The following is a 26,377-nucleotide window of genomic DNA, read 5'->3' on the forward strand; positions in this document are numbered from 1 at the left end:
AAACAGTAATTTAAAATACGATTTTCCGTTTTAACCTGCGTGGACGACTCTCCTTAACGTATAAAGAATTTTTTACCTTTAACCCTAACCTTTCCGATTCCGCGTTCGAATCTTCACGTGCAAATTTCGTGTCCGACCAAAATCTATTAACTCAACACAGTATGCTCACTAAATCCTTTTTTTGCGGTTGTGCCGGTCCGTACTACGCATTGTTATTTTTTAGGCTACCAATCGGAGGATTTTTGTGGTTTTGGATAGGTTTAGATTTCAACCAATGAAATCGTAGTAAACTCTAGTGAATTATCTCACTTTTCGCATTTTTACTTCGTGAAAAGGTACGTAATAGGCCCTCAAGATGGAAAATCGATGTAGTGTAGACGTTTTTATGGATATTTCTGAAAATAGCATTTTTGCATATTTATTATTTTAGTATAATATTTACTAACTAAAAATTATAAAAATTTTAATTTTATTGCAATAACTGAAATAACAAATATTTTAAAAGTAGATCTTTTATATACATGATATCTTTTATTACGAAAGCCAAAATCTAAGGACAAAATGTAACTAAAATTATTAAATTTTGAGTTCAACGAATAGGATCCCATATAGGGTTTTACAGTCGGCCCAATACTGGGCCAGTATAATTAATACTGGCCAGTATTGGGCCGACTGTAAAACCCTATATGGGATGTCATGAAGAATAGATGAGATGATTAAATTCGCGAAAAGATGGAGAAAATTTTTTAATAATACAAGATCGACGTAATTTTTTTCTTAAAGAACAACTCTTCAGCTTCTATCTAAAAAAAATTTTATTCTACGTCAATTTTAACCAAAGATATAATTTTTTTTAAATTTTTACGTTTTTTTATTGACTTTTCCAAGTTTAAACAGTTATTTAATAGTTAAATAGTATCTTGCGTGACAAGTGTAGAAAACAACGAATTACATCGCGCGTGAAGTTGTCGCATGAGCCGAAGGCTTATAGTGCATTCACACGAATATGATTTTAGGTTGTAATTAACAATTTTTTTGTTATTTCCTGTTCCTATTGCCTGGCATAGTGCAAGGGGCTTTACATGTGTCCGAACGGCGAAGGTTGATTCTGATCGCCTGCGACATCCGGAAATGATGGAATGGGAATCTAAAGTAAAAGAGCAATTTCCGATAATACTTTTTGAAGTAAAACTTCTTTAGGCACGGTAGTGAGTTTGATTCGCGACACGAAAAGTGTAATGAAAATTCGAACAATAGGCGTACGGCATTGGCGAGACGGCTCCTTCTTTTGGCACGGTAGTAAGTTCGATTTTGCGACACGAAACTCGAAAGTGTAACGAAAATTCGACCAATAGGCGTACGAAATGATACTTCTTTGGCACGGTAAGTAAGTTCGATTTTGCGACACGAAAAAACGTCACGAAATAGTGTCACGAAAATTCGACCAATAGGCGTACGAAATGAAACTTCTTTGGCACGGTAAGTAAATTCGATTTTGCGACTCAAAAACGCGTCACGAAAATTCGATCAGGCGTACAGCACTGGCGAGACGGATATAGTGAGAACTGCGTGTAACACTACATTTTCGAGTTGCGGGCGGCTTGGAGTGACTAATTCCGTTGTATTGTTTTTGTATTAATTTCAGAAAAGTTATGGCAAAGCCTTGCCTTCAGAAGTTTCACTTCTAACGCGCGTGGCGACCACGCGTTTATTTTCTTTTTAAACATTATCATTTTTCAAAATAAGAAGTTAATTTCAACGTAATAAAACTGTTAAAATATGAATAACAACGATCTTGACTGTGATTCAAGCCGCAACGCAGCAATGAGACAACTGATCAACATCGCGGAAAAAAGGCTTCAATTATATTTATATAATCGGTTATTATTTATATAATAATAAATAAATATAAATATTTTATTTTTATTAGGCATTATATAACTTCTTTTACAACATACAATAGTTCACCAGATTATTTTTAAAAAGTAAATATATAAATATAAAAATATAAAAAGTAAATATAAGTAAAAAATAAATTATTGACATGACCCAACATAGTAAACAGAAACTATTAAAATTATCAGTCGACTACATAAACAGATACATGCGGATATTCTTTCTGCAACTCACTAATCTTATAATTATTTCGACTAACATGACACCATATGAGATAAAACTTTTGCAGTTTAGGACATTGTTCCATAATAACGGATAAACACACAAATTTCGATAAAAGATATGGTATTTTAAGAGAAAATGTAGCACATACTTACAGGGGAAGATACAATTTTCGTAAATTTTTACAGTCAGCAAGGGCACAATACCCTGAGATGTAATTTTATAACACAGTAAACTTATTATTTCCAAGTTGCGACATGAATTTTTCAATTCTTTTGCAACAAAGTCTAGGTTTCTTATATTAGGGTTCACAAGTTTCATTAACTCAGGTATACATATATAGAGTTTCGAAATAAAACTCACACATCCGTTGATTTTTTTTGCAGTATTTTGCAAACACGTTGAGCCTTCATATATAGCTTACAAAAGTTTAATTGTTCCAAACCATTCAGTCTCTCGAGATACGAAAATCCTTTGTCGTTTTACGTTCACAACCATTTAGATCCAATTATTAAAAGAATATGTATTAGTCATATGCAATTCATCCATAATCTAAACAATTATATATACACAATATACATATACATGCATACGTACCTAACGTACCTTTTAAATTTTTGTATATCTTTGAAATTTTAAGTAAGACAGAATTGTCAACAGGATCGCATTCCCTTAATCTTAAGTGCGTGTTAAACGCCTACCGCAATTGTCAAGAAATTTTATAAAATCCTTGACATCAAAGTCGCTTGCTGTAAGATCTAACTGTTGCAAATAGTTACATCTAGATGTAAAACAACAAAACACATCATCCATATCTGTGGAATATCCACATCGCATGTTCAAACGTGCATAGAGTTTAGGGTTCCGTATTAAATTATTGAAGCGCCAATCTTACTTCACGCATGCGGCATAACGTCGTCAAATCTAAGTTTTTTAATATTTTTAGCAGTGTTTCATCCTGCAAAGATAAAATATACCTAACTTTAATACACGAGATGACATTGCAATAAATATTATTACGAAAAATGGACTTCTTAGAATACTTTACAGGAAGGTCAGATAAACTGTGTGATAGCTTCTTGGACTCATCCGAAAAGAGTTTCATACGCTTCGTATAATTTGAATGGCTTTTTTCAAACTTCTTTTATTTTATCGTCTTGACTGCGCCCCACTGAAGCTTGCGCCCGGTGCGGGGGCACCGACGGCACTGCTCTAGTTACTTACTAGACGGCACTTGCACTCATGTATGAATACATATAAGATTCATATGGAAGTGTATATAACTACCTTATATGATTATATATAATTTCATGTAGCGTTATATGTAAAATGTAAAATTTCCGTACTTATATATGATATTATAGGTATATAATCATTATATAAGACTAATGTAAGACAATCGTAAAAGCGAGCGATAATTAATGTATAACGATATCAGTTAGAAATTCGTTCAAACGAATAATTAGGTGGGGATGACCCTCAGTAGGCGAACGATTGGAACTTATAAATAGTCAACAAACGGTTAGCGAGACACAGTCCTACAGTACAATTTAATCTTGAAACTTAGCAGAGGTAGCACCGTCTGTAGTAGCTGAAAAATTTTCAAGTGAAGAGCTGCTTCAAAAATTTGGTTAAATTTCGCTAGTACAGCTGCGAGTACCAGAGATTACAAATTTCGAACGGACACGAGTGACGCATGCACAGAGGCTACGTGTGCCAAACGCAGGGTCTCAAAACTTTGTTTGTCCGTACAAAAAATTATTTTTTGTAGCTCTTTAAGAAAAATAACATCAAGAGAAGTTAGGTAAGTGTTAAAATTAAATATATAAAACAATTATTTGTCAAAATAATGAGTTTTTTATTATATTCTCGTATTTGAAAATTTTAGAGTTAGAATAATGGCTGTACGGAGTGCCGATGACCTGACTCACGCACTTCGTGACAGTGAGGAAGGCGATTATTTTGAGGGCGAATCATCTTACGAGTACATAGACACTGAAGAAGATGGGAACGGTTTTGAGAACGAAGATGAGGAACTCGAAGATGAGGAACTCGAAGATGACACGCTTTCAGAAGAATCGGCGAGGAGAAGAAGAACTTTTATTCGAGGTAGAAATGGTTACAAGTGGTCTCGAAATGCATCAGAAGTAAGTCTCGAGTCTCCACAAATGCATGTTCCTTCACCGGCAGCAAATGTATTACATATTCGCAGTCCTCTCGACGCGTGGAACGAATTATTCACGGACGAATTATTGTCTATTATCGTTACTCATACAAATGAAAAAATTGCGATGAATTTCCGTGACTCTGACGAAGGAGAAACTCCGGCATCTCGTAAGGAAACAGATGAATTAGAAATAAAAGCGTATATAGGATTATTGTATTACGCGGGTGCTACAGGTCAGTCAAAACAATCCACTGGAGAAATGTGGTCGTATGAATTTGGCGTACCTTTCTATGCCTCTGTTATGAGTCGTCAGCGTTTCGCGGTTTTGTCAAGTTTATTACGATTTGATGATAAACAAACGAGAAAAGCGAGGGAAGCGTCGGATATATTTGCTCCGATTCGAGAAATATGAGATTTATTTATCAAACGTTGTCGTGAAAACTATATTCCGTCTAATAATCTGACAATAGATAAACAGCTCTTAGGTTTTCATGGTAATTTTTCTGCTCGAGTATATATACAATCAAATTCTGCACGTTCTAGCATAAAAATTATTTCCATGAACGACGCGAAAACTTATTATATGTGTAATGCTATACCGTATATCGGCAAAGTAAACACACATAAAGACGAATCTGTGCCAGAATATTACGTGCGTACACTAACAGAACCGATATATAATTCAAATCGCACAGTAACTTTTGATAATTGGTTCACAACAATAAAAATTTGTGATAAATTGCGTAACCAGTATGGTTTACATGCTATCGGGACAATCAGGACAAATAAGCCAGAGATTCCTAATGCGTTTACTACCTGTGCATCCGTTGGACTTGCGCGTTATGGCTATGATAATAGCAAAAATATAACACTTCTTTCTTTTTATCCGAAAAGGAATAAAATAATTCTTGCTGTGTCAACTCTGCATAAAAAAAGTACAGTTGATATTTCAAAAAAGCCAGAAATTATTGAGTTTTATAATGAAACTAAAGGCGGAGTTGACACATTTAATAAAATGGTTTCTTTATACACAACAGCTAGACAGACAGCTAGATGGCCAATGCGTGTTTTTTATGGAATGCTGGACCAAGGTGGTGTCAACGCCGCAATTCTATATAATTTGATTACAGAAAATCAGTGCTTATCCCGCCAAAAATTTTTAAAACATCTTTCTTTGTCGCTATGTAAACCGCATATGGAGCGTCGCTTAAATATAACCATCGGTTTAAATAAAACTATAAAAAATAGTATCTCGTTTATACTGAATAAGTCCGATGAGCCTCATATATTACATGGACTTGATAAGTTAGCCAGAAAAACGAGATGCTTTTACTGCCCTACAGAAGCTAATAAAGTAACGAAATTTTGTTGTGCATATTGTCAAAATTCCGTATGTCAGGAACATCGTTTATGTGTATGCCGGGATTGTTATTATTCATAAAATATAAAAATACAAACTTTTATAATATTTTTACTGTTCTTTTATATAATATATAATATGTAATAATTATTTATAATAATTTATAATATATAATAATTATCTATAAATTCACAATTTAACACAAATATCACATAATTAATTTATTTTTATTCCCTTTTTTCATGAATCTAACGACATCGAAAATAATACAAAATACGCATTTTTCAATTGTAAAAAAAATACTATTTTATAATAATTCAAGATCGACGTCATTTTTTTCTTAAAGAACAACTCTTCAGCTTCTATCTAAAAAAAATTTTATTCTACGTCAATTTTAACCAGATATAATTTTTTTTTAAATTTTTACGTTTTTTTAGCGATTTTTCCAAGTTTAAACAGTTATTTAATAGTTAAATAGTATCTTGCGTGACAAGTGTGGAAAACAACGAATTACATCGCGCGTGAAGTAGTTGCCGCATGAGCCGAAGGCATGGAAGGCATGGTGCATTCACACGAGTACGAGTACAAAGAAGAATAAAGGCGATATTCTGAAGTTTAGTGATGTTGTAGTAAATTAAGGATGGAGATATAGCTTAAAGATAGGAAGTCTGTATCGATTTGCTTATTCAAATCATTTTTTTGTAGTTTGATATGGACCACTTCAGAAATAAGTCTTTTATCTCAAGATTTTTCTTGGTCAAGCATTTCCTAATCGAATTCGTGAGTGATATAAAACTAACATATATAAGATTAACATCACGTTAAAGTGTTTCATAAATCGTAAAAAGAAATAAAACAGAACATTTTGATCTTCTTTAATAATACACAAAAGTGTAAATCAGTATTTTCCTAAACTTGAATGCTTTATACATATATTCTAAGTGCTTTATATACTCTGCGATCGCGAAATTGCATATACATGCTTTGTATTTTATAATTGGAAGTTTTGTTTTAAAAATATTGTTAACTAATTAATAATCTCCGCGTAAGAATATTAATTTACTATACTTATTATACTGTACTATAATGCAAATGCGCAAATATTTTTGCCGAAACGAGAAATGACTGATTGTCATTATTTGTTCACGCACGCAAATTCGTCAGCCCGGCGTTTCGTGTCTGTTTCTTCGTCATCGAGAAAGGCGTAATCCATTCACGAAACTGACGTCCATTCGAAAATGTTTCTCCATCTCGTGTAGCAATTGAGAGAGCAAGGCAGAGAAAGAAAAAAAATCGCGCGACTCCCGGTGACACGCGACATCCGACATCCCGTAATTTCGACGGCACGCCACTTATTGGACCACTTTCACTCTATTATTGTCAACAAAGAGTCCGTTCGTTATTATCGGCAGCGTCATTATTCTCCTTATTGCACATTAAGGCTCGATTAGGGCTCGCAGGTGGTCGCCGTCATGGAAATTGCTTCTACGAACTTTCTGAGACGCACGTGTGCGCTAATGGTGATCGTTTCTTCACGAATTCGTTCGGAGTTCCGAAGGAGCTTCCCGATACGCGTACCTCATTGATGCTAACAAGAATGCTGTAACTCCGAACGGGATGAGATATACGTTTAGGTATGCATGTAATACGATATTATGTGACTTTGAACAATGAGGATGTCCCATATATATATATATATATATATATATATATATATATATTATATGTCAATAGCAGATAAATATCGATGTTGGAAAATTGTACAAATCTTTAAAAACTCTTTTTTTTTATTTTAGCAGGGATGTAGAAATTCGATGCATTAATATATGGGGCATTCCACGCCAATTCGCAAGGGGTCAAACTTCGACTTTTTTATTTTTGATGGCCGCTCGTTTTTTAACAGGTCTTTACGAGTATTAGGCCCCTGTTAAATCGTTTCTATAATAAATGTAGCGTTTCCGAAATAGAGCCTGCGCAAAATGAGGACTGCAAAATTTTCAATAAATTTTTTCGCCTATTAGACAACGTCTAAGAAAAAAATTCATTGAACATAAAATACGCTATTTAGATCATAGTTTAAAAAAAAAATTATCCCAAATTTTTATAATAATGATTTTAAACTAATAAAGTAAAAAAACACAAAAATTTGAATATCTCAAAAACCCCATTTTCTATTTTTTTGAAATTTATAGGGAATATTCTAGGAAGTATTAGAAGAATTTTAAGACTAGTTGGAAGTTGAGCACAAAATAATAAAATTATAAATAATATGTTCTTAAACAAATGTACTTATTGAATTAAACTTCCTCATAAATCTATTTTTTTTCGCCTTTCCCACACTATTCATCGCAATTGTCGTGTGCTATGCCGAGATCTTCATCATGCTTTAGTAAAAAAGTATATCTAAATTGATTCAGAATTGTCTGAAACGCGTTTTGCTTCCTCATAGAGGAAGCTTTGTTTTCGTAAATTCGTATATTAACTTTTGATTGCGTATAATCTTGGGTTTAATCAACCAAATTTAAATTAATTATATATGAAATAGGGGTAGAAAAAACTAAAGAAAAGATTGGTTTTATAGTTTTTGACGTTAATATCTTCAGATTGTTGTAAAACGTCAAAATATTGCCCAAAAAAATGTCTGTATGTATGTATGTATGTGCACAATTTACTAAAAAATCCATAACTTCAAAACTAATCAACCGAATTTAAATTTTAAATATATGAAATAGGGGTAGAAAAGACTGAGTAATTTAATAGAATTATTAAAAATTGTTAATATTAAGGGGGTTACCGATTTCTTTTAAAAAAATGTACGTGCCAAAACATTTTACGTGCCAAAACATATCCTAATTTAACTCAGAATAATGTAATATTTGAAAAAGTTACAAAGCAACCGGACCTAGCATCGTGTGGTATATTTGCAGCAGCATTTGCTATATCAATAGCAAGGGGAGAAAATCCATCTATTATAAAATATTCAACAGATATGCTAAAGATGCGTAGGCATTGTCTAAAGATTATTAAAGAAAAAAAATTACTGCCTTTTCCAGAGGAATAAAAACTTAAATTTAAAGAATATAATACATACAGAATGATACACACTCATTGCATTTTCACATCTTCTTTATATTAAACCTAAAGTACAATCGTGAATTGCCAAAAATATAATAAACAATTCAGCTTTCATTTCTGAGAATTCGTACATATATAGAAGCTTTATAATAAAACTAGATCTGATCAACCAAATTTTAATGAATTATATATGAAATAGAGGTAGAAAAGAATGAAGAAACAAATGTATATATTAGATCGTCTCTACTTTCTCGACGTCATAAATATTTATGGGAATAAAAAAAGTGTGCAAGTAGAAACTTGCACATTGCTTCCTCATAATTATTAAGTGTGTGCAAGTTGAAACTTGCACATTGCTTCCTCATAGTTATTAAGTGTGCAAGTTGAAACTTGCACATTGCTTCCTTAGAGTTAAGTGTGCGAGTAGAAACCTGCACATTGCTTCATTAGAGTTTTTAAGTGTTTAAGTAGAAACCTTCGCACACAAAGCTTCCTCTACGAGGAAGCATTTATTTTTTTCAATGTATAATTTTCAGTATTTATTTGTTTTGGCTTCCTCATAGAGGAAGCTTTGTGTGCGAAGGTTTCTACTTAAACACTTAAAAACTCTAATGAAGCAATGTGCAGGTTTCTACTCGCACACTTAACTCTTTAGGAGCCTGTATACATAATTATGTACCCACACTTAAGAACTCTAAGGAAGCAATGTCCAAGTTTCAACTTGCACACTTATAATAACTCTAAGTAAGCAATGTACAAGTTTCAACTTGCACACTTAAGAACTCTAAGAAAGCAATGTGCAAGTTTCTACTTGCACACTTAAGAACTCTAAGGAAGCAATGTGCAAGTTTCAACTTGCACACTTAATAACTATGAGGAAGCAATGTGCAAGTTTCAACTTGCACACTTAATAACTATGAGGAAGCAATGTGCAAGTTTCAACTTGTTTAACTACACTTTTGTAAGTCAAATATCACTACTGCCTCACAAAAAAATTTATAAAAATTCCCCAAAATTCTGCGCAACTTCCAACTAGTCTTAAAATTCTTCTAATACTCCCTAGAATATTCCCTATAAATTTCAAAAAAATAGAAAATGGGGTTTTTGAAATATTCAAATTTTTGTGTGTTTTTTTACTTTATTAGTTTAAAATCATTATTATAAAAATTTGGGATAATTTTTTTTTTAAATTATGATCTAAATAGCGTATTTTATGTTCAATGAATTTTTTTCTTAGACGTTGTCTAATAGGCGAAAAAATTCATTGAAAATTTTGCAGTCCTCATTTTGCGCAGGCTCTATTTCGGAATCGCTACATTTATCATAGAAACGATTTAACAGGGGTCTAATACTCGTAAAGACCTGTTAAAAAAACAAGCGGCCATCAAAAATAAAAAGGTCGAAGTTTGACCTCTTGCGAATTGGCGTGGAATGCCCCATATGTATATGCTTGCAAATAATTTACATTCTCCACTTGTGTATTATTAAATAATAAAAAAGTCTTATTATATATTTCTTGTGACTCTTGCAATTCCGCAAGGAAATATTTTGCCAATAAAATTATAGCCAAATACACCATTAAAACTAATACTATTATTAAAAGGAATGTGTGCAGCAAGTAATTAAAATAAATAATTAGTTTTTTGCACATTAAATATAAACCGAATGATTTGCTTAACACGTTCGCTATTATTAATTGTTACGTAAATTATAATGAATAATTTTGAATTAATCACACTTGAATTAAATGATTAGGAACTAGGTAATTAAGGTTTTGAAACAATACGATTGATGATAATAATACTAAATTAAAACATTTTGAAATTAAGATAATAAATCGAGTTGCAACTAAAATTATCTCGGTGATAGAAATTTCGGGGCTTCAGGGTCGATGATTGCCCGTCCAACGTTATATTTATCACTGGCGACCGCAAGAATTTTGAAACTTTCTGGATCGCGGTCGGATGACATGCCTGGCCAGGAGGAAGTCCTACCTGATCGCACGTCGTCATACACCGAAGAAAGGTGCGGCGAGTGGCTTTAGAGAGGAAAAAAATTTACGGCTAAGGGAAACATCATGCGGAGAATAAAAGCAGGCACGAGGATGAAACGTGCCAGGATATACATCCTAAGTGTCTTTTGTACCGTCTTATGGTTTGCGCAAGGGAATTTTTCTCACACGGGACTTAGAAGGTCCTGCGAGAAGCAATGCCCGATCCCGAACAATAATAGGAACTTAAAAACGATCCTTTCCGAAAGCGTCATTGTCCTGGTTTCTTCAGAAATCAGGGATCGTCGTCTTTTCCTCGTTTTTTCATCCTCTTTCGCGCGTCTCTCGCGGCGTGTTTTCTCTCTCGCTCCACCCTCTCTCGGCGACGCTGAAATTCTTGAAATCGTTCGCCTGTAGGTCACCGACCTCAGGCCCATGTGAACAAACTGTTTCGCATTTTTCCTGGCCGTGAAAAATTCAAAAGGGATGATTCTTCACAGGCTCGTACTTTAACGTGAAAGTTAAGAGAGGAAACGGATCCTAATGAGCGATCGAGGTGGGCGACGGTGATGAAGTAAGTAGCCGCGAGAGACGTGAATCGAACAACGGATTGCGCGAGAGCGTCGTCCTATTAGTATTTACGGAGAAAATGTCAGAGCGACACAACCGATCGCAGACTCTTCGCGCTTCCACCGCACCTTTAAGCCGCATTCACGTCACTTACGTAACGCGATGAACTCTCGCGGAGCGTCCTTTCTCTTCCTTTCGACTATCTCCGTCCTTCGCCAGTGGCGTCGAGGCTGCGAGATCGGAAGAAACGACTTATCCCCTAAGAATTATCCTTAATAATATAAGTTATTATATATGAAACACATATACCTATTTGTTATAGTCGTTATAATATATTCAAAACTGAATCAAGCGTTGTAGGGAAAAATTGAGAAAAAATAAAACATCTCTTGATAGACAATATTAAATCAATTAGCTTCTTCAAATTAATTAGTTGTAATTTCGTTTTATGAAATGTTCTATGTCGCCAAGTTTTACACTCGATTCTTACCTCACGTATACGTACTGCTGTTCACTGTTACATATTAAAGGATAAAATTTAAATACCTTAAGTTAGATAATATTTTCTTGTTTTTAACTACCATGTATCAAAATTTATTATTTTAACACAAAATAGCATTATTTTAACTTCATTGGTTTAGTTAAATTAACGAATATTAAGTAGGAGCAGTGGTGACCTGCAGGAATGATTAAAAATTACTCAAATTGAGTGTAATTTGACACCATGAATTTAGTGTTTCACGCACGCACACACACACACACACACACACACACACACACACACACACACACACAAGTTGCGAAATTTCATTCGGATTTTTTAAGTTATTTGTGATAAATAGACTACACTTCCGTATTTCTTTATATATATAGGCATAGGAAATATAAAGGAATAAGAAAAAGAAGTAGTAGTCTTCGCCCTTCGAGCCTAAAAATGTTTTGCGATAAAATATTTGTCCTTTCAGCTTTTTTCCCAAATTTTCCCTAATTAGATTTGAGATTTCCTCAATCTGGGGAGATGTAATTCAGTATGCGAGGATGCTCTCTCTCTCCGTCGTCCGTCGTCCGTCGATTCTACGCCGTTGCGCCGCGTTCCGCACGGTCTTCCTTCGATTCTCCGGGGTACCGTCTTCTCACCCACGATACGGCTTGCGCAACTTTATTCTGTTACTTCACGAGGATTTGCTTGCACGAAGCTAACCTATCCCCCCGTCCTCCCCTTGTCCCCCCCTTCTTATCCGTCGGAGCAGAGATCGGCGCGGGTGCTTTGTCGATGTTGGGTAATCCGACAGCAGCAAGAACATCTTAAAGGATGCATCCCGGATAGATTTATCGATAGCGTTATGTAGACGCGCCGTGTTCGACGCGCCGCGGATAGAGTCGCAACACGATTGAGCAGCGTGAGTCGTTGCTTTTCGTGTTCTCCAATACGAAGAATCCGACAAACGTAGCTCGTCCCGCGATGCACAAAAGCGTCGTGCCACGAGTAAAGATGAAGACTTCATAGGTAAGTACGTCGGAAGCTTAACGCTCGGTCTACAGACAGGTGAAGCGAGGTCTCCCTCGGTAGAATTTGACTTTCGCCCTTTCGCGCTTAAATATCTGATCGCAATTAATATTTGTTCTTGGACGTATCCTTTAGTTGGACCGTCACAAAGCGCGATATGTACGCGCAACTCTCTGAACTCCTTGAAGAAAGTTTTATCCTCACCTTCGCTTCGTCTCGGCGAAACACCCGCGTTCAAAGAGATTGAAAATGTCAGGGACCCTCCGTCTGTATCGCTACGAATATTCGATTCGAGAACGCGTTATTGAGTCATTTCTAATCTCGATGTCGTCGACGAGACAATTGTACGAGGCGAACGATTGACGCGGCTCGCCTGCGCTCATCCTCGCAGCATCCTTTCCCTTTCGTCGCCGCGAGGTGCGAGCGGACCTTTAGTCGGCCGAGAAGCGCGCGGATACCGATTCGCGATGAATTATTTCATAAGCGTTCCCGATATGGAAAAGTTCATCGCTCGCCGCGCGCGCGCGCTTGCATGCGATCCATAGGCGATATGAGGGGTTGCGCAAAAACCAGTCGTGCCGACACCAAGAGGGATTCTGGAGGAAGAGCGACGGCGACGGTGATGGCGTTAAAAAAGCGGAAGTATAGGGGGAAATCGTGAAGGACACGATCGCGGAATCGTACATTGAAAAAGAAATTTATTATTTGGCAAGAAAATAAATATCTTTGAATTTAGTTTCCTTAATTCAAAAAAGTATTAGGTAGATTTGAGAAAATATTTTAAACTCAGAAAAACGTTTTCTTAAATCTACCCAATTAATAAAATTAAGAAAACTAAATTCAAAGAAATCTATTTTTTTGCAAATAATAAATTTTTTTCAGTGTACGTGGCGCAATGCTGCTCGACTTACCGTCTCCTTGTCATTTCATTTGAAGTCCACACGGAGATTCTTCATGATTTTAATTCTTTCGTAGCCGCGCGAAAGAGAGGAGCGAGTGAACGCTCGTTTCTGATCCCTTCGCTCGCTCTATTTACACAGTCACGGATATAACTCTTATTTAAAAAATATAATAATAGGAAAACGCGCAAATAATTTTGTAACGTAGAACTGTATAATTTTACGAAACGGTGACTTTCCTATCTGGGTGAATAAGTTTTAGGTAATGATTTTAAAACGACGGACGTCGCGTATAAGTTTGGTTTAATTCTGACTACATGTTCTGAATTAAATAACGAAATGCTAAATCACGAGAGTATAATTTTACAAGTGACCCGATGGACAGGATCGTTTCGTCACGGGATCAATATCTAATTATCGATGTCCGATTTTAGTTTTTGGCGCGATTCAAATTAATCACATACATGCACGAGCGTGTGTGACGTCCGCGGTGGATTTGATTAAAGTTCATCAGATCGGTAACCGATTTTGTCAGAGAAGTCGTTGCTCGCTCGGTTCGAGGGGGCTATGTTTAACGGCTCGGAACGAAGTATATGTAATCGATGCAATTAGGCGTCTTTAGACCGCAGTTCGATACAGGTGACCCCGTTTATACAAAGAGCGTCACATTTTCGCGGATGCAAAATGATGCGGATGATATATCAAGTTCCTCGAATATCACCGTTAAATTAAAAACACTTGATATCGGAATACAGTAAATGAGTATTCTTCTAAAGAAAAGAATTATTCTTGGCGAGGAAAAGAAAACGTTATTTAATTAGTCTTGAATACAACTTTCGATCAAAATTTAATTTCTGAAATAGAATTATTTTTGGCGAGGAAAAGAAAACGTTATTTAATTAATCTTGAATACAACTTTCGATCAAAATTTAATTTCCGAAATATTGAGCGTTGGTAAATAGAAATATGTGAAAGAAGCTGCCATTTAGAATGCAATTTCTTCTTTTTAAGACTGTTAAAAAAGAAGAAGTTAAAAAGGACTAGATAATTAATTTAATCGCAAATAAATCCTATTCTTTTCTGATTCAGCTTCGAAATCTTAACGATACAGATCGGTACGGAGAGATTGAAGTTTCGCGAAGTCATCACAATCGGAGAAACATTTCACGAGACGGCGCGGCCGTTTAAAAAGATATCTCGTAAAAATTACGAAAAGGCATATCTGGAACATAGGAATCGCAGTCGCTCGTGGCTCCTAAGACGACCTCAACATTGTCATTATCATCAGCAGCAGTAACATCAACATCATCATCATCATCATCATCATCATCATCATCATCATCAGCATTATCATCATAGTCGGCATCATCGCGCAGCGGCGACCTGGACCGATTCGCACGCCATCCACGCGCGGGGAAATACCGAATGGGACGCGATCTCCCTCATCCTTCCCGGCCGCAAATTGCTTTTCAAACCGTCTCTTTCTGCGTGCGGTCCCCACCTCTGCGTTCGCAGTCATCCTCTTCTTCATTTCCAACGCATCCGGTGATTTGCGTCCCGTATCTCTCGCGCACGAGACGGCCGAAAACGCGCCACATGCGCTGACCGTTCCTTCGGTTTCCTGTACCACCGAATTGCGCACTCCATTGATCTGCTTTATTATTCACGAACGAAAATTACGAGACTCCTTTTTGAGAATCCTACGGATTAAACCGAAGCAATTGTATAAAGATTTAATAAATAATGTTCGGCGGTCGTGGCTGAATGTGCAAAAATTATTTCACGTAAGAATAAAGATCGTTATAGCAGTTTATGTAAAGTTACGAGCCGACAGATTCGTACGAGTTGACGCCACAATAATATCATGAAAAGTATTTGCTTCTAACATCTTAAAATTAAAAAGAAAACAAAAGGAAAATCTAAAATATTATATTAATTGTTGATTTTTGGTTTTTTAAATTCACTTTTAATTTCTCGTCAAAGAGATGGTCGATGCTGTCGTGTCGCCCAAAATTGGTAACATCGAAAATAAGGAGGCTCGCTACAAGCTAACGACAAAACGTCATTCGCGGAAAGTACGCGGGATATACCGGAAGAAGAAACGGGAACGGGAAGAGGCATGAAAAAGAGAAAGAGAGAAAGGATAATTGGCGAGACGATTAGATCGACGAACGACCGGGCACGCGATTACGTCAGACGTTGCTTAATATCTTCATGCGAACCGGTACTCGGAGAAGAGGTCTCGCGATTGCACCAGGTGTAGACACGAACGAGAGTCGTGCTCCGTCTGCTTCTCTTCTCCTCCTCCTCCTCTTTCTCCTCCTCCTCCTCCTCTTCAAAAGTCCGCGCACGTTTTCTCCGGATGAGAGATCGGCTAAAGGTTCGGCTCCTCAGTGCGCTCATCGTTCCGTATACTCGCGCACTCCGGGACATTTATGCGAGAGGCGAGATAAATGCATCTCTCGTTCGGCGTCGTGTGGGTGCCAAACGGATCTATCCTTAAGCGGCATTGCACAAGACAAGTTTGATTAGATCGCAATCCGAAGCGCATAGACGAGGGAAGAGGCGGATAATTATTTTTCGTAGCGCCGAATTTTGTCATCTTGCATGAAAGGCCTCGGTGATAACGAAATCGTCATTGCGCGATAAAAAAGAAGAAACTTTTTTTTAATGCTTATGTTTCCCTGATAGATACAGATACAGCCTGCAGGTACTTGGGAAAATTACCATGCATTTTTAGCTACCTAATACTGGTATATATAATAACGTAGAGTTACCGCGAGAGTAAACCAATATTCGAGATTGACCTTTTCTCGGCGAAAGTTTAATAGGACATCACTTGTATACACATATATCGTATCTTCTAAATTCGTAACGCCAAATACTTTTATAACTCCTATTAAACCGTTCAAATTATCATAAATCCCCGCATATTTCTAATAATTGTGACAGACTCGACGGAACACCTATATTATTTACGTATTAAAATCGATGCTGCGTGTAAAAAGAGAATTGGCGAAACGTTCAACGAGGCTGCCATGTAATCGTCCCACCGACGCGACGGGGAGACATGTATACGCGGTGACATAGAGCGAGAGAGCGGCGGCGGGAGATAAAATCCGCGCCGCGCCGGGGACCGGGGAGATCGAGGGAGAGAGGAAGCAAAGTTTCTTCGGCTGACCCGACGCGCCGACGGAACGAGCTCGCTCACGCGTCCAATTGCACAAGCCCCGCTTTCCTCGTGACATAATATTATTTAACCCAGAATAATGCCGGCGTGCCAGGCGCTTCTTGCGCAACGCGGCCGCCGCCGCCGCCGCGTGCCGGTATTTCGCGAGACCTGCGGTATGTGCGTTTGGAGCCGCGGGCCCTCCCTTCTTCCCCCCCTCGATTCTTTTATTATATAAAAGGCTTCCACCTCGAAAAAAAAGGGGCCCCCCGCCCGACGACGTCTTGAAGGAGAGAAAGAGGGGTCCGACGCCTCCTCCCTTTCAGTATTAGGAAGTTGTGCGAGAGGCCGCGATACCGCGAGAAAACTCGCGGGTTCTTTCGCTCTGTATACTCGATTGGAATCGGTTTGGCTTTAATTATAGAAACCGATTTATATAACGTCCGCGGCGGGATCGAAACGCCGAATGATTTGCCGCGGAAAAAGAAATCTTAGAAATGCGCCGGGAAATATCATTTTTCCCACTGTTTTATTGCGAGGTGATAAGTTATTTATACACAAAGATCCGAAAAGGTATGTCTATTTTAATTAATTGCACAATTATTCTTTATTTCCCGACTAATTTTTAGATATATTTTTAGCATTGATGATTTATCCAGATAGGAGCATTAAAAAAATTCAAAGTTTACCAACATTAATTACAAGGATTCTACGTTTAAATCTTTGAACTAGACTACGTAAACTACAAAAAAATTATATCCTTCTTGTGTCTAAGCATTATTAAGATCCAGCAAAGCGTTTGTTTAGCATACTCATGATAACGGCGGCGAGATTACGCCGCGCGCGGCGCATCTCACGTAAAAAAATTACGTAATTTCCACTGCGCTTCGGAATAATAAGGATTACGTCAAAACATATCCGCGTGCTGCAGAAACGACGATAAGCGCGAATAGCTTTAAACGGGGTTGGCAAAGGGCGCGTCACGCGCTAAGTCTGATAAAAAGGATTGCGTACTGGATAATGACGGCCCAGAGCGAGATGCTTGAGACGTCAAGTTGTCTACCCGGCGATATTCCTCAAGTAATTCCTGATATTAACGCGTTTATTCGCGTACGGCCGAGCGACCGGCGCGCGGCGTGATGGTATAGGTCATATGTCGTGGTTCTTCCAACACAGTCGCGAGAAGATCGTGGATCCTTCCTCGGAGCCTACGGCTGGTACGATTTCCTCGGCGATCTCTCTCTCTACGAGCGAATTAAAAATCAATCAATTTCTCATTTATTCTAAATCAATGAGATAGGGGTGAACAGTATAGTTGTTGGTCACTTTACAATAATTGGCCACATCTTAAAAAATTAAAGATTATAAAGAAATACTATTAAAATGTTTTTAATTATAAATACGAAAATATTATCGTTATTATTTTTTTATAATTAAAAATATTTTAATAGTATTTAGAGTGGTCAATAACTGTACTGTTTACTCCTATATGCTATAATTTTAATATCTTGTCCAATTTATTTAATATTTTCGCGTTTTGGTCTCCGAAATGAATCATTGCCTGTTCTACATTACATAATCATTATGATGGCACATGTTCTTTGTACATCGTACGGTTTTGCGAGTATAATTTGTGTCGGGGAAGAGAAGGCGCCAGTGAAAGGTTTCCCCTTGATAAGAATGCTTTAAATCACGAAATGTCATAATGTATTAACGTAATTAATTATTTAACTAAGAGTCATGTAACGGGTAAGATACTTAGTCCGCTGTTAGATAAATCCCGGAAGGATTGCGTTAGGTTCTTGCTTGTCGCGCGAGACAAGTCGCAAAACGAAGAAGAAACGAGAATGAAGAAAGATCGTTGCGTTCGTTTCGGTTTACGTCGCGACCCGCTATTTATCAAATCTTTTTAGCTACAGATTAACGCCGGTAATAATTTCCAGACTTTTATGTACTCAATTAGCTGGTTCTAATCTACTTCAGCGTCTTAAAATCTGAACACTGGAACAACCAAAAATTCCTTTTTTAGTAAATCCATTATAAGAAGATAAAGATGTCATTTTTGTAAAAATCAATTCATTGATTTAGAATTCATTTAGACTCGTATAATTCGCCGATAAATAAAATATGAAAGAAAAAAAAAGAATTAAGAAATGAGACTGTTGTTGTCGCTGAAATATATTTATCGACCTAAACAAACGATAAAATTCTGCCGTTAAAATTTGCAATAACGATTGTCATCCCTGATGATTTACCGAATATCGTTTTTTTTTTTTTTCGATGAGCCTCTTATTGGCAGGCATCGCGGTCGATTATGCTATCCATTCCTCATATTAACATTAACTCCTCGGACCGGTGGGTGACCTTACGGAGGATAAAAGACGGATTTTACGCGGACGACCGAGCGTGTCCCATACGTGGCATTAGTATTCCAGCGGTTGCGCGTGCCTGGTTGTACGGTGCTGGTACTGGACGAGGATACGTACACGCGTGAGCGGCGTGCCAGTGCGTAGAGCTGGTGCGTGCATCGCTAACGCGATATGCCGTGACTCGTCGCGTGAGCGATTCGGCCCCCAAAGGTCGGCGTGCGGTACGAAACGCAAAGCGTTTCACGTAACGCAGTGAGCGCATACTCGCGAATTTTCATGAAACTTTAAACGCGCATCTCGAACGGGAAAGCGATAAAACGATGATTTAGAAGCAATTTTCTAACAGATAAATAGTAAAAATAACACACGAGAAGCGATGCTTTTCACCCTAATGTCCGTTTCTATTAATGGAGATTAAATTTAATCTCGGTTTAATTTACGTTTTATCTTTTTCTAATTCTTGGAACTGGAAAAAGATAGAAGGTAAATTAAATCAAGATTAAAATTAATCTACGTACATTGGTAGGAATGGTATTAGTTTGACAATTCATTAGTAAAGATAAAGTCAAATTATTTTATATTGCTATTTTCTAAACAATGCATCATGTCGAATATATTATATATGTTATTCCTATAATTAATGTTAATTTACTTTCTTAAATGAACCACACAGTATTATCAAAGAATATCTGCTTAAGGACCATCCCACAGTCGGGATCATAATTTCTTTCACACGTGATAAGTAATAAATTAAATGGAGATGAAAATCGCGCGATATATGAAAGCGGTACATCATCACCTCCTTCATCTTCGTTTCCTTTGTCCCCTTCGATCGGAGAAGGCATTCACTCATTGGTCACGCGTAATAATGCGATGCATCGGGGGTTTGCGTCAGAGCACGTCGTCGTCGCGAGAGTGTCGCGACCTTAAAGAAGGAAAAAAAGATAAGGAAAGAATCTAGTTTATTTCGCAATAAATTCCCCGTTCGCAAGTCGAGCCAGCGATGCGCGCGGCGCGATGTGATTTGTGTATCGTGCCGGCCCTAAAGGTCGAGAGTGGAAAAGAGATGCGGTTGCATCCTCCTTGTGCAACTTCTCCTTTCTCGATTTGCGGATTTCTGCGGGAAACTCTGACGCGGGACGACCGCGGCGCGGCGGCGAGTTCTCTCTCGAGCGGGCGAGAGTCGTCGAAGGCGGAGAATCGGAGATCACGCGATAGAGATAGGGCACGTGGGTAACTCTGTTGATTTGGAGCCGCGCTAATACCGGCTCCCGAACTGCCGAATTTATCGTTTGCGGTTTGAAAGCTGATCGAGATGGTGACGCGAGATAATTTTGTTGCAGACGCGTCATTAATCGTGTAAATACTGATCGATAGTGAGGCCTCTTTGGTCAAGCAGACACCTCACTTCGGAGATCGAATCGCGCGCGATACAGATATTATTTGAAAATTTATTTGAAAAATAATGGTTTGAATAATTGTGCGTACAATACATTTTTTATAATAAATAATTGTGTAAATATTTAATATAGGTACTGATAATACTTGTGTCGGGAAGAATAAATCGAAGCGCGGCGGATTGAGAAGAAATTTCGTCCTATAATTCGTTGCCTCTCTCTCTTTAAAATGTTTCAATTTTTAATAAAAAAGTTAATTTCTTTGTGTAATTTCGGTTCATAATTTTCAAATATCAGGGACTTGATGATTTCCACGAAATGGAAATTCCCACGAATTCCTTGGAATTCGCTCATTTTCCGCGGGTTATGCACTCTCGACGTAATCAAAACGGTTAGACGCGAGTCTTCTAAAGATGGAGGAGGCGAATTACCGTCGAATTGATATTTGCACTAATCGGATTCACGAGCGAATATAATCCTAAACGAGCACACGAACACCGTCCCATTAAACTCACGGGGAAGTTGAAGCAAAAGTTTTGAATTTCACAATTCGATTTTTCACCATTTTGCACTTGTATTCCGTTACCGATTAAAATTATTCTTGTCGAGAACGCAAGATTATTTTGCTTTATATATGATACATCGAAAAAACTCGCGAAACCGAAAACAATCAAAACGCAATTAAAAAAACAACGCATTGAAAACAATCCGAATTTTTCGGTGCTAGATAAAACATGAAGCTTTGAATGAAAACAGCGGGCAATTTGATGAACCCAGTTGCCCCGCAAATATTCTCGAAATAATCCGATCGATACGCGCAGACAGTTATTCCTGAGTCTCGGCTTTGGTATGACATAATTCGATAATAAATTTCACATTCGCTATACGAAGGAATCAAATCATCGCTCTAATTTCAGCGAACTCACTCGCTCGCTACCTCGTCGTAGAGACATGTGCAAGAATATACCTGGCTAGGTCGAATTTAAATTCCTAATTAACGAAATTATTATTAGAGATAAACAACGCTATCCCGCTGGCTGCGAATATTTTGCTCGAGATTCGAAATTGATAAGACAAAAAAAATAATAGTGTGATGATCGCGTCGAAACTGGAAATCAAAATTAAACAAAGGCTGCGTTCCGATATTTACTGTCAGCAACTGTCAGTACTGAAAATCTATAGTATACGTGACGTAAAATATATAGAAAAAAAGATACATTCTCACTGACAGTGAATGACAGGGAATGCAGCCTTTATAGTGTATTTGTAATATGAAATGACAAAAAGATAACGAAGTTGTATCACAGTAAAATGTAATAATTATTTATTTACGCGGAATAAGGTACTTAAATTAATTTTATAGGGCCGGAAAACGCCGCTGCATGGGCGATCAAGAAACCGATGAAATCCGGAAGAGGCTGCGTTACATGCATAAACTTCTCGGGGCCTTTGAAACGAACGCGAAGGAACGGTCTTGCAATTACGCGTTGACGCAATAGTGCGAGGGGCGCTCTCGCGCGCTCTCCGCGGGTTCTCGCTTTCTCTCATCTTCCGAACGATCGAGCGGCTGGAACGCTGGATATATCGAACGGGGACGGAACGAAGGACCTTGATCCTTCTCACCGCGACACCTTCTCACCGTTTTCCCTTCCCTTCTCCGTTATTATATCTTTTTTTTCTCTTCTCCCTCGCTTACGATTCGAAGCGCGCGACGACGGACGTAGCTCGAGGTTCTCGCTCGGTTTTTCTCCGAGCTGTGTGGATGCGTTATGTAAGGCGGGGTTAACAGCGAAATTCTCGGTTTCCACAGCCTAGTGAACCGCATCGAATCGCCGGGATATACGCGTACAGATATTGCAACGTGCTCATTTCTGCGGTCGTGCCGCCACTCGCCGGAGAAGGACAAAAAAAGAGAACACCGCTGCAAAACCGCACCGAACGGCGCTTCCGGAGAGTCCGTATGTTTTACGTCTTGTTTGCGGCGTGTTCATTTTTCTGGCAGAAAAAAGGGGGGCGAGCGGGGTGTCCTCAATGACTTCGATCGCGGTCCGGGCCAGATTTGACAATGCGACGGAGATGCGCGGACTTTTGGAGTACCTGCTTCTCTTTCCGGAATTTAGCGAGGCGACCCTTTTCCGGGTTTTTATTTCGAACGCAGATGGTCCACACGAGATTGAAAAAGAGACACGCCAAGAAAATTCCCTTTTTGAAATCAAGAAATATGAAATATCAGATTAAAGCTGATTTTTTACTGATTACAAATTATACTTTTATCGTGTTATCATTGAATTACCATTTTGGATCAATAAAATAATAAAAGCTGATTATTTCGTAACTAAAATCCATTGAAGTCAATTTCGAACTTCGGATGCGCCCAACGTAGTGTTCGAAAATCGGGTTCTATTTAGCGAACACTCTCTCGTATTGCGGTGCAATGCGCAAACGTTCTCTTTAGGCCATATTCGATTTTACTCACAAGAAACACGTTTACTATTGACAAATTAGGCAACTTAACTTCGAGCCACAATATCTCGAAAGCTAGACACGTCGTAACGTAATAGTTTATTCGCAAGTAATGATCTACTTTTGAAAACCCTTCCAATGTATACCTCACTCAATTTAAACTTTTTGGTGCTCAAAAAAGGGACTTTTAAAAGCCATTTTGAGCGTCACTCTTTCGATCGAAATAAAACGCTTCGGTATTTGCTTAATAATCGATCTCTTTTTCCTTCCCTTCGAAAGGAGAATCTTTTTTTTCTAATAACTTCGTGTTTCTTCCATTAAGGATGCACGAGATGGATCAGGCGGGTCGCGGGGCACGCGGGCCTGATTGTCTGTCCATCGCAAACGGGGCACAGGCAGCACACGTAACAGGCACGCCGAACGTGTACCGGATGGATCGCTCCGTGTTCCAAGTATTACAAGAGCGATCTCCTGCGTGTCGAGACTGCCGATGCGACGAGAGGCCGTCTTCGCGGGACGCACTCTTCCTCGTGTGCCACCGTCGCCAGAAAACGCCAGGGTGTGGCGCCAAAACCCGGGGAACAACCTTAGGCACGACCTCGTCCGAGACGGACAAAACCCGCGCCGATCGCACCTCCGGTTTTCGGCGGCTGGAGTATCCGCGTGGGAAGGCAAGGGTCTGCATTCCATTTCTAGAATTTCATACCTTACAATTAGAAGGAAAGGATCGTATGTCCATTTCGAGAAAACAAGGTTTAAAGTTTTAAGTAGGGAAATAATATATTTTTTTTAGATATAAAATAAAAGTAGCGATTTGATTTATTAAGTTTTTAATAAGTATCTTAACTCAGGGATATAGGAATTAGTTTAGTCTTAGAGAAATGTATGAGTAGTAAGGTAAAATTGTAAATCAAGTCCATTTCTTCAGTAAAAAGCTGAAGTTAAATAAATTATTATTAATAAATATCTTAACTGACATGTTTAATGTACAACCAATAACACGCTGTACCTGGTTTAAAAATTAAGCACTATGAAAATGTTTAATACAACTTTTTCTAAATATTGTATCTTAGTAATAATAAACATAAAACGTTTTACCATTATACAATTTAAGCTCCCGTTATATTGAAAAGTGTATTAACTCCATTTTGACAAAAAACTGGAGATACGATCCTTTATCTCTAAGGAAATCTACAGATTTGCTATTGATCTGCCGATCAACCTGCCGCAGGTCGTGCAAATGCATGGTACTGCGTTAGCTCGTCATTTCAAACAATCGCATACCTTTTTAAAATGTTCCTTTAACATATCATTGTCATGTTTCTATTTCTGACACTGAATCGATCATATTATAAAATAGGATGTAATCTATTACCTCATCGACATTTAACTACAATAACGATATACAATATTCTGTCCCATTTTTTTATTTAAAGATCTCACTTTAGACAAAATAAATTTCAATAAATAACTTTCCCTCGATTTTCCGGTATTCATTTTTCGAGATTTATTGAAATTATTCCGAGAAACGATCGCTGCGTGTTATTAAAAAATTAATCTTTTTTTCTGTAAATGGAAACAATTGCGATTTCAGATTTCTTCTAAGTTTAAGCGTCCGATGTTCATATTCGAATACTCGCGACTTCGACTTCGTGGGATACGTCTCGGTCGCGTAGGCGATCGATCCGCGCCGCGGACTCGCGCAGCGGGTAAGACAAGTTTACATATCGCTACGCAACGGCCGGCGCGTCCTGTAAGTGTATCGTCGAGTACGTAACAGGAAGTAACGCGGCGCGAATATTAACGAGCGGGCGCGCACCACGAAAGCGTTTACGGCTCGCTCTCCGCGCTGCACACACGCGCGCGCGCGCGCGCGCGCGCCTTCGCATTTTGCAACACGTGCAATATGCGAATGCGCGCGCGTCCGATGTGTTTTCGCACTGCATCCAGCCTCGACAGCATTTCGCGGAACGGGCGCAAACAATACATATATAAGTAACGCTTCGCCTCGCATTCCGAGGTCGTGAAAATTAAAAGTTTTCACGGCGGGAAATGTTAAAGGAATTCCGCATTTGAGAAGAGAGTAACCGCTCTGCAACGTTTTACAAAACTAGACACATCTTATTTGCCTTTCTTGTCATTTTGGAGTCTGGAATAAAGGGCATTTGTTTTGTAAAACGTTGCGGAGCGGTTACTCTCTTCTCAAATGCGGAATTCCTTCATTTCCCGCCGTGAAAACTTTTAATTTTCACGACCTCGGAATGCGAGGCGAAGCGTTACTTTTATATATAATTATAGTATATTATAATATACATTATAATATTATATAAATACTATAATAATGTTATATACCTAATAATAGAAAGACTTCCCAATCGTCTTAATCACATTTATAACGTTTCTAATTAGGGGAGATATCCAATATGGTTATATAAAACAAAATAAATCTTTAATATAAAATCTTAATGGGATAGTACAATAAGCTTCTCAGGAAACATCACAATATCTAAATTGCTTAAAATACTCTTAACCATATTTGTGAGAGATGCGATAGACAAATCTGATGATGGGTGAAGACCCTAAGCGAAAAGTGTAATTTGGTATACACTATACACATTACTTTCACATTAGACTCACATAGTTCTTTATGTACAATCGCTACACGCAAAATGCTGTGGATTTGAATAAGTTATTCCTCAGCTGCGCTTAAATTTGTCTTGAAAGGGTGGCAAATCCAAAATCCTAGCTGTACCAAGGAGTACCAGTACTGGAAACGAAAAATAACGTTTGAATAAGATTCGTCAATTATTACGTCAATTATATTTCGTTAAGTGAGATTATTTGCGCCGAACACAGGGTACGAACGCTCCTCAGCAATATTCTGTTTTTTACATAAAGCAGAACAAAGCCGGCGCAATGTTCGATACGCTTGCTCGGAATCGACGTACCAGAGGCGACCGAGTACATCGCTGCCTTTCCTACTTGCTTCTGGTACTGTTTGGAGTGATGACAGACGTATAAACCGGCGGCGACGAGGCCGCCGCCGCTCAGCAGTCTGCACTCGAGACAATCGCGGTTCCTGTTGCTGATCATACTGTTCACCGTGTGTACATTCGTCATGTCTCGATCTTCGACGCGGTTCACGAAGACGCCGCATACGGCGAGGAGATTTTCCAGCGACAGCGAGGTTAGGAAACAAACCGTGCGACCATCATTGGACACTTGTCGATTGTTCAACCATCAATTTTCTCGATGCGTTTTGGAACGCATCAGAAAATACATCTAGGGACTTT

At 38.1% G+C, this 26,377-nt stretch overlaps 1 protein-coding gene and 1 long non-coding RNA gene across 3 annotated transcripts; one reads left to right on the forward strand and one right to left on the reverse strand.

Annotated features, from left to right (window-relative positions):
• Positions 1-764: 764 nt before the first annotated feature.
• On the forward strand, positions 765-23,516 carry LOC139819209 (uncharacterized). The gene is made up of 3 exons (XR_011733632.1): positions 765-3,922; positions 4,007-4,265; positions 23,407-23,516. It is a non-coding gene; the product is annotated as an uncharacterized lncRNA (long non-coding RNA).
• On the reverse strand, positions 19,785-26,317 carry LOC139819208 (uncharacterized). 2 transcript variants are annotated; one of them, XR_011733631.1, is made up of 3 exons: positions 26,033-26,317; positions 25,722-25,851; positions 19,785-23,776 (listed from the first exon to the last, which is right to left on the reverse strand). XR_011733631.1 is itself a non-coding variant. In XM_071788405.1 (2 exons), exons 1-2 carry the CDS (start codon positions 26,202-26,204, stop codon positions 25,781-25,783), a joined length of 243 nt encoding a protein of 80 aa, XP_071644506.1. In that variant the 5' UTR covers positions 26,205-26,316; the 3' UTR covers positions 24,496-25,780. The 2 variants fall into 2 exon arrangements, 1 of the variants encoding a protein (XP_071644506.1); XM_071788405.1 differs by lacking the exon at positions 19,785-23,776 and having other exon boundaries at positions 24,496-25,851; positions 26,033-26,316.
• Between the last annotated feature and the right edge of the window lie 60 nt (positions 26,318-26,377).

The sequence above is a fragment of the Temnothorax longispinosus genome, chromosome 9 (assembly GCF_030848805.1).
Source record: "Temnothorax longispinosus isolate EJ_2023e chromosome 9, Tlon_JGU_v1, whole genome shotgun sequence".
NCBI lineage: Eukaryota > Metazoa > Arthropoda > Insecta > Hymenoptera > Formicidae > Temnothorax > Temnothorax longispinosus.

Bases quoted from the DNA above. Each gene is read 5' to 3' on its own strand.
- LOC139819208 (XM_071788405.1), bottom strand. From the start codon at position 26,204: ATGACGAATGTACACACGGTGAACAGTATGATCAGCAACAGGAACCGC. The intron at 25,852-26,032 runs GTACGTCGATTC...TTTCGTTTCCAG, and splicing joins GATGTACTCGGTCGCCTCTG to TACTGGTACTCCTTGGTACA.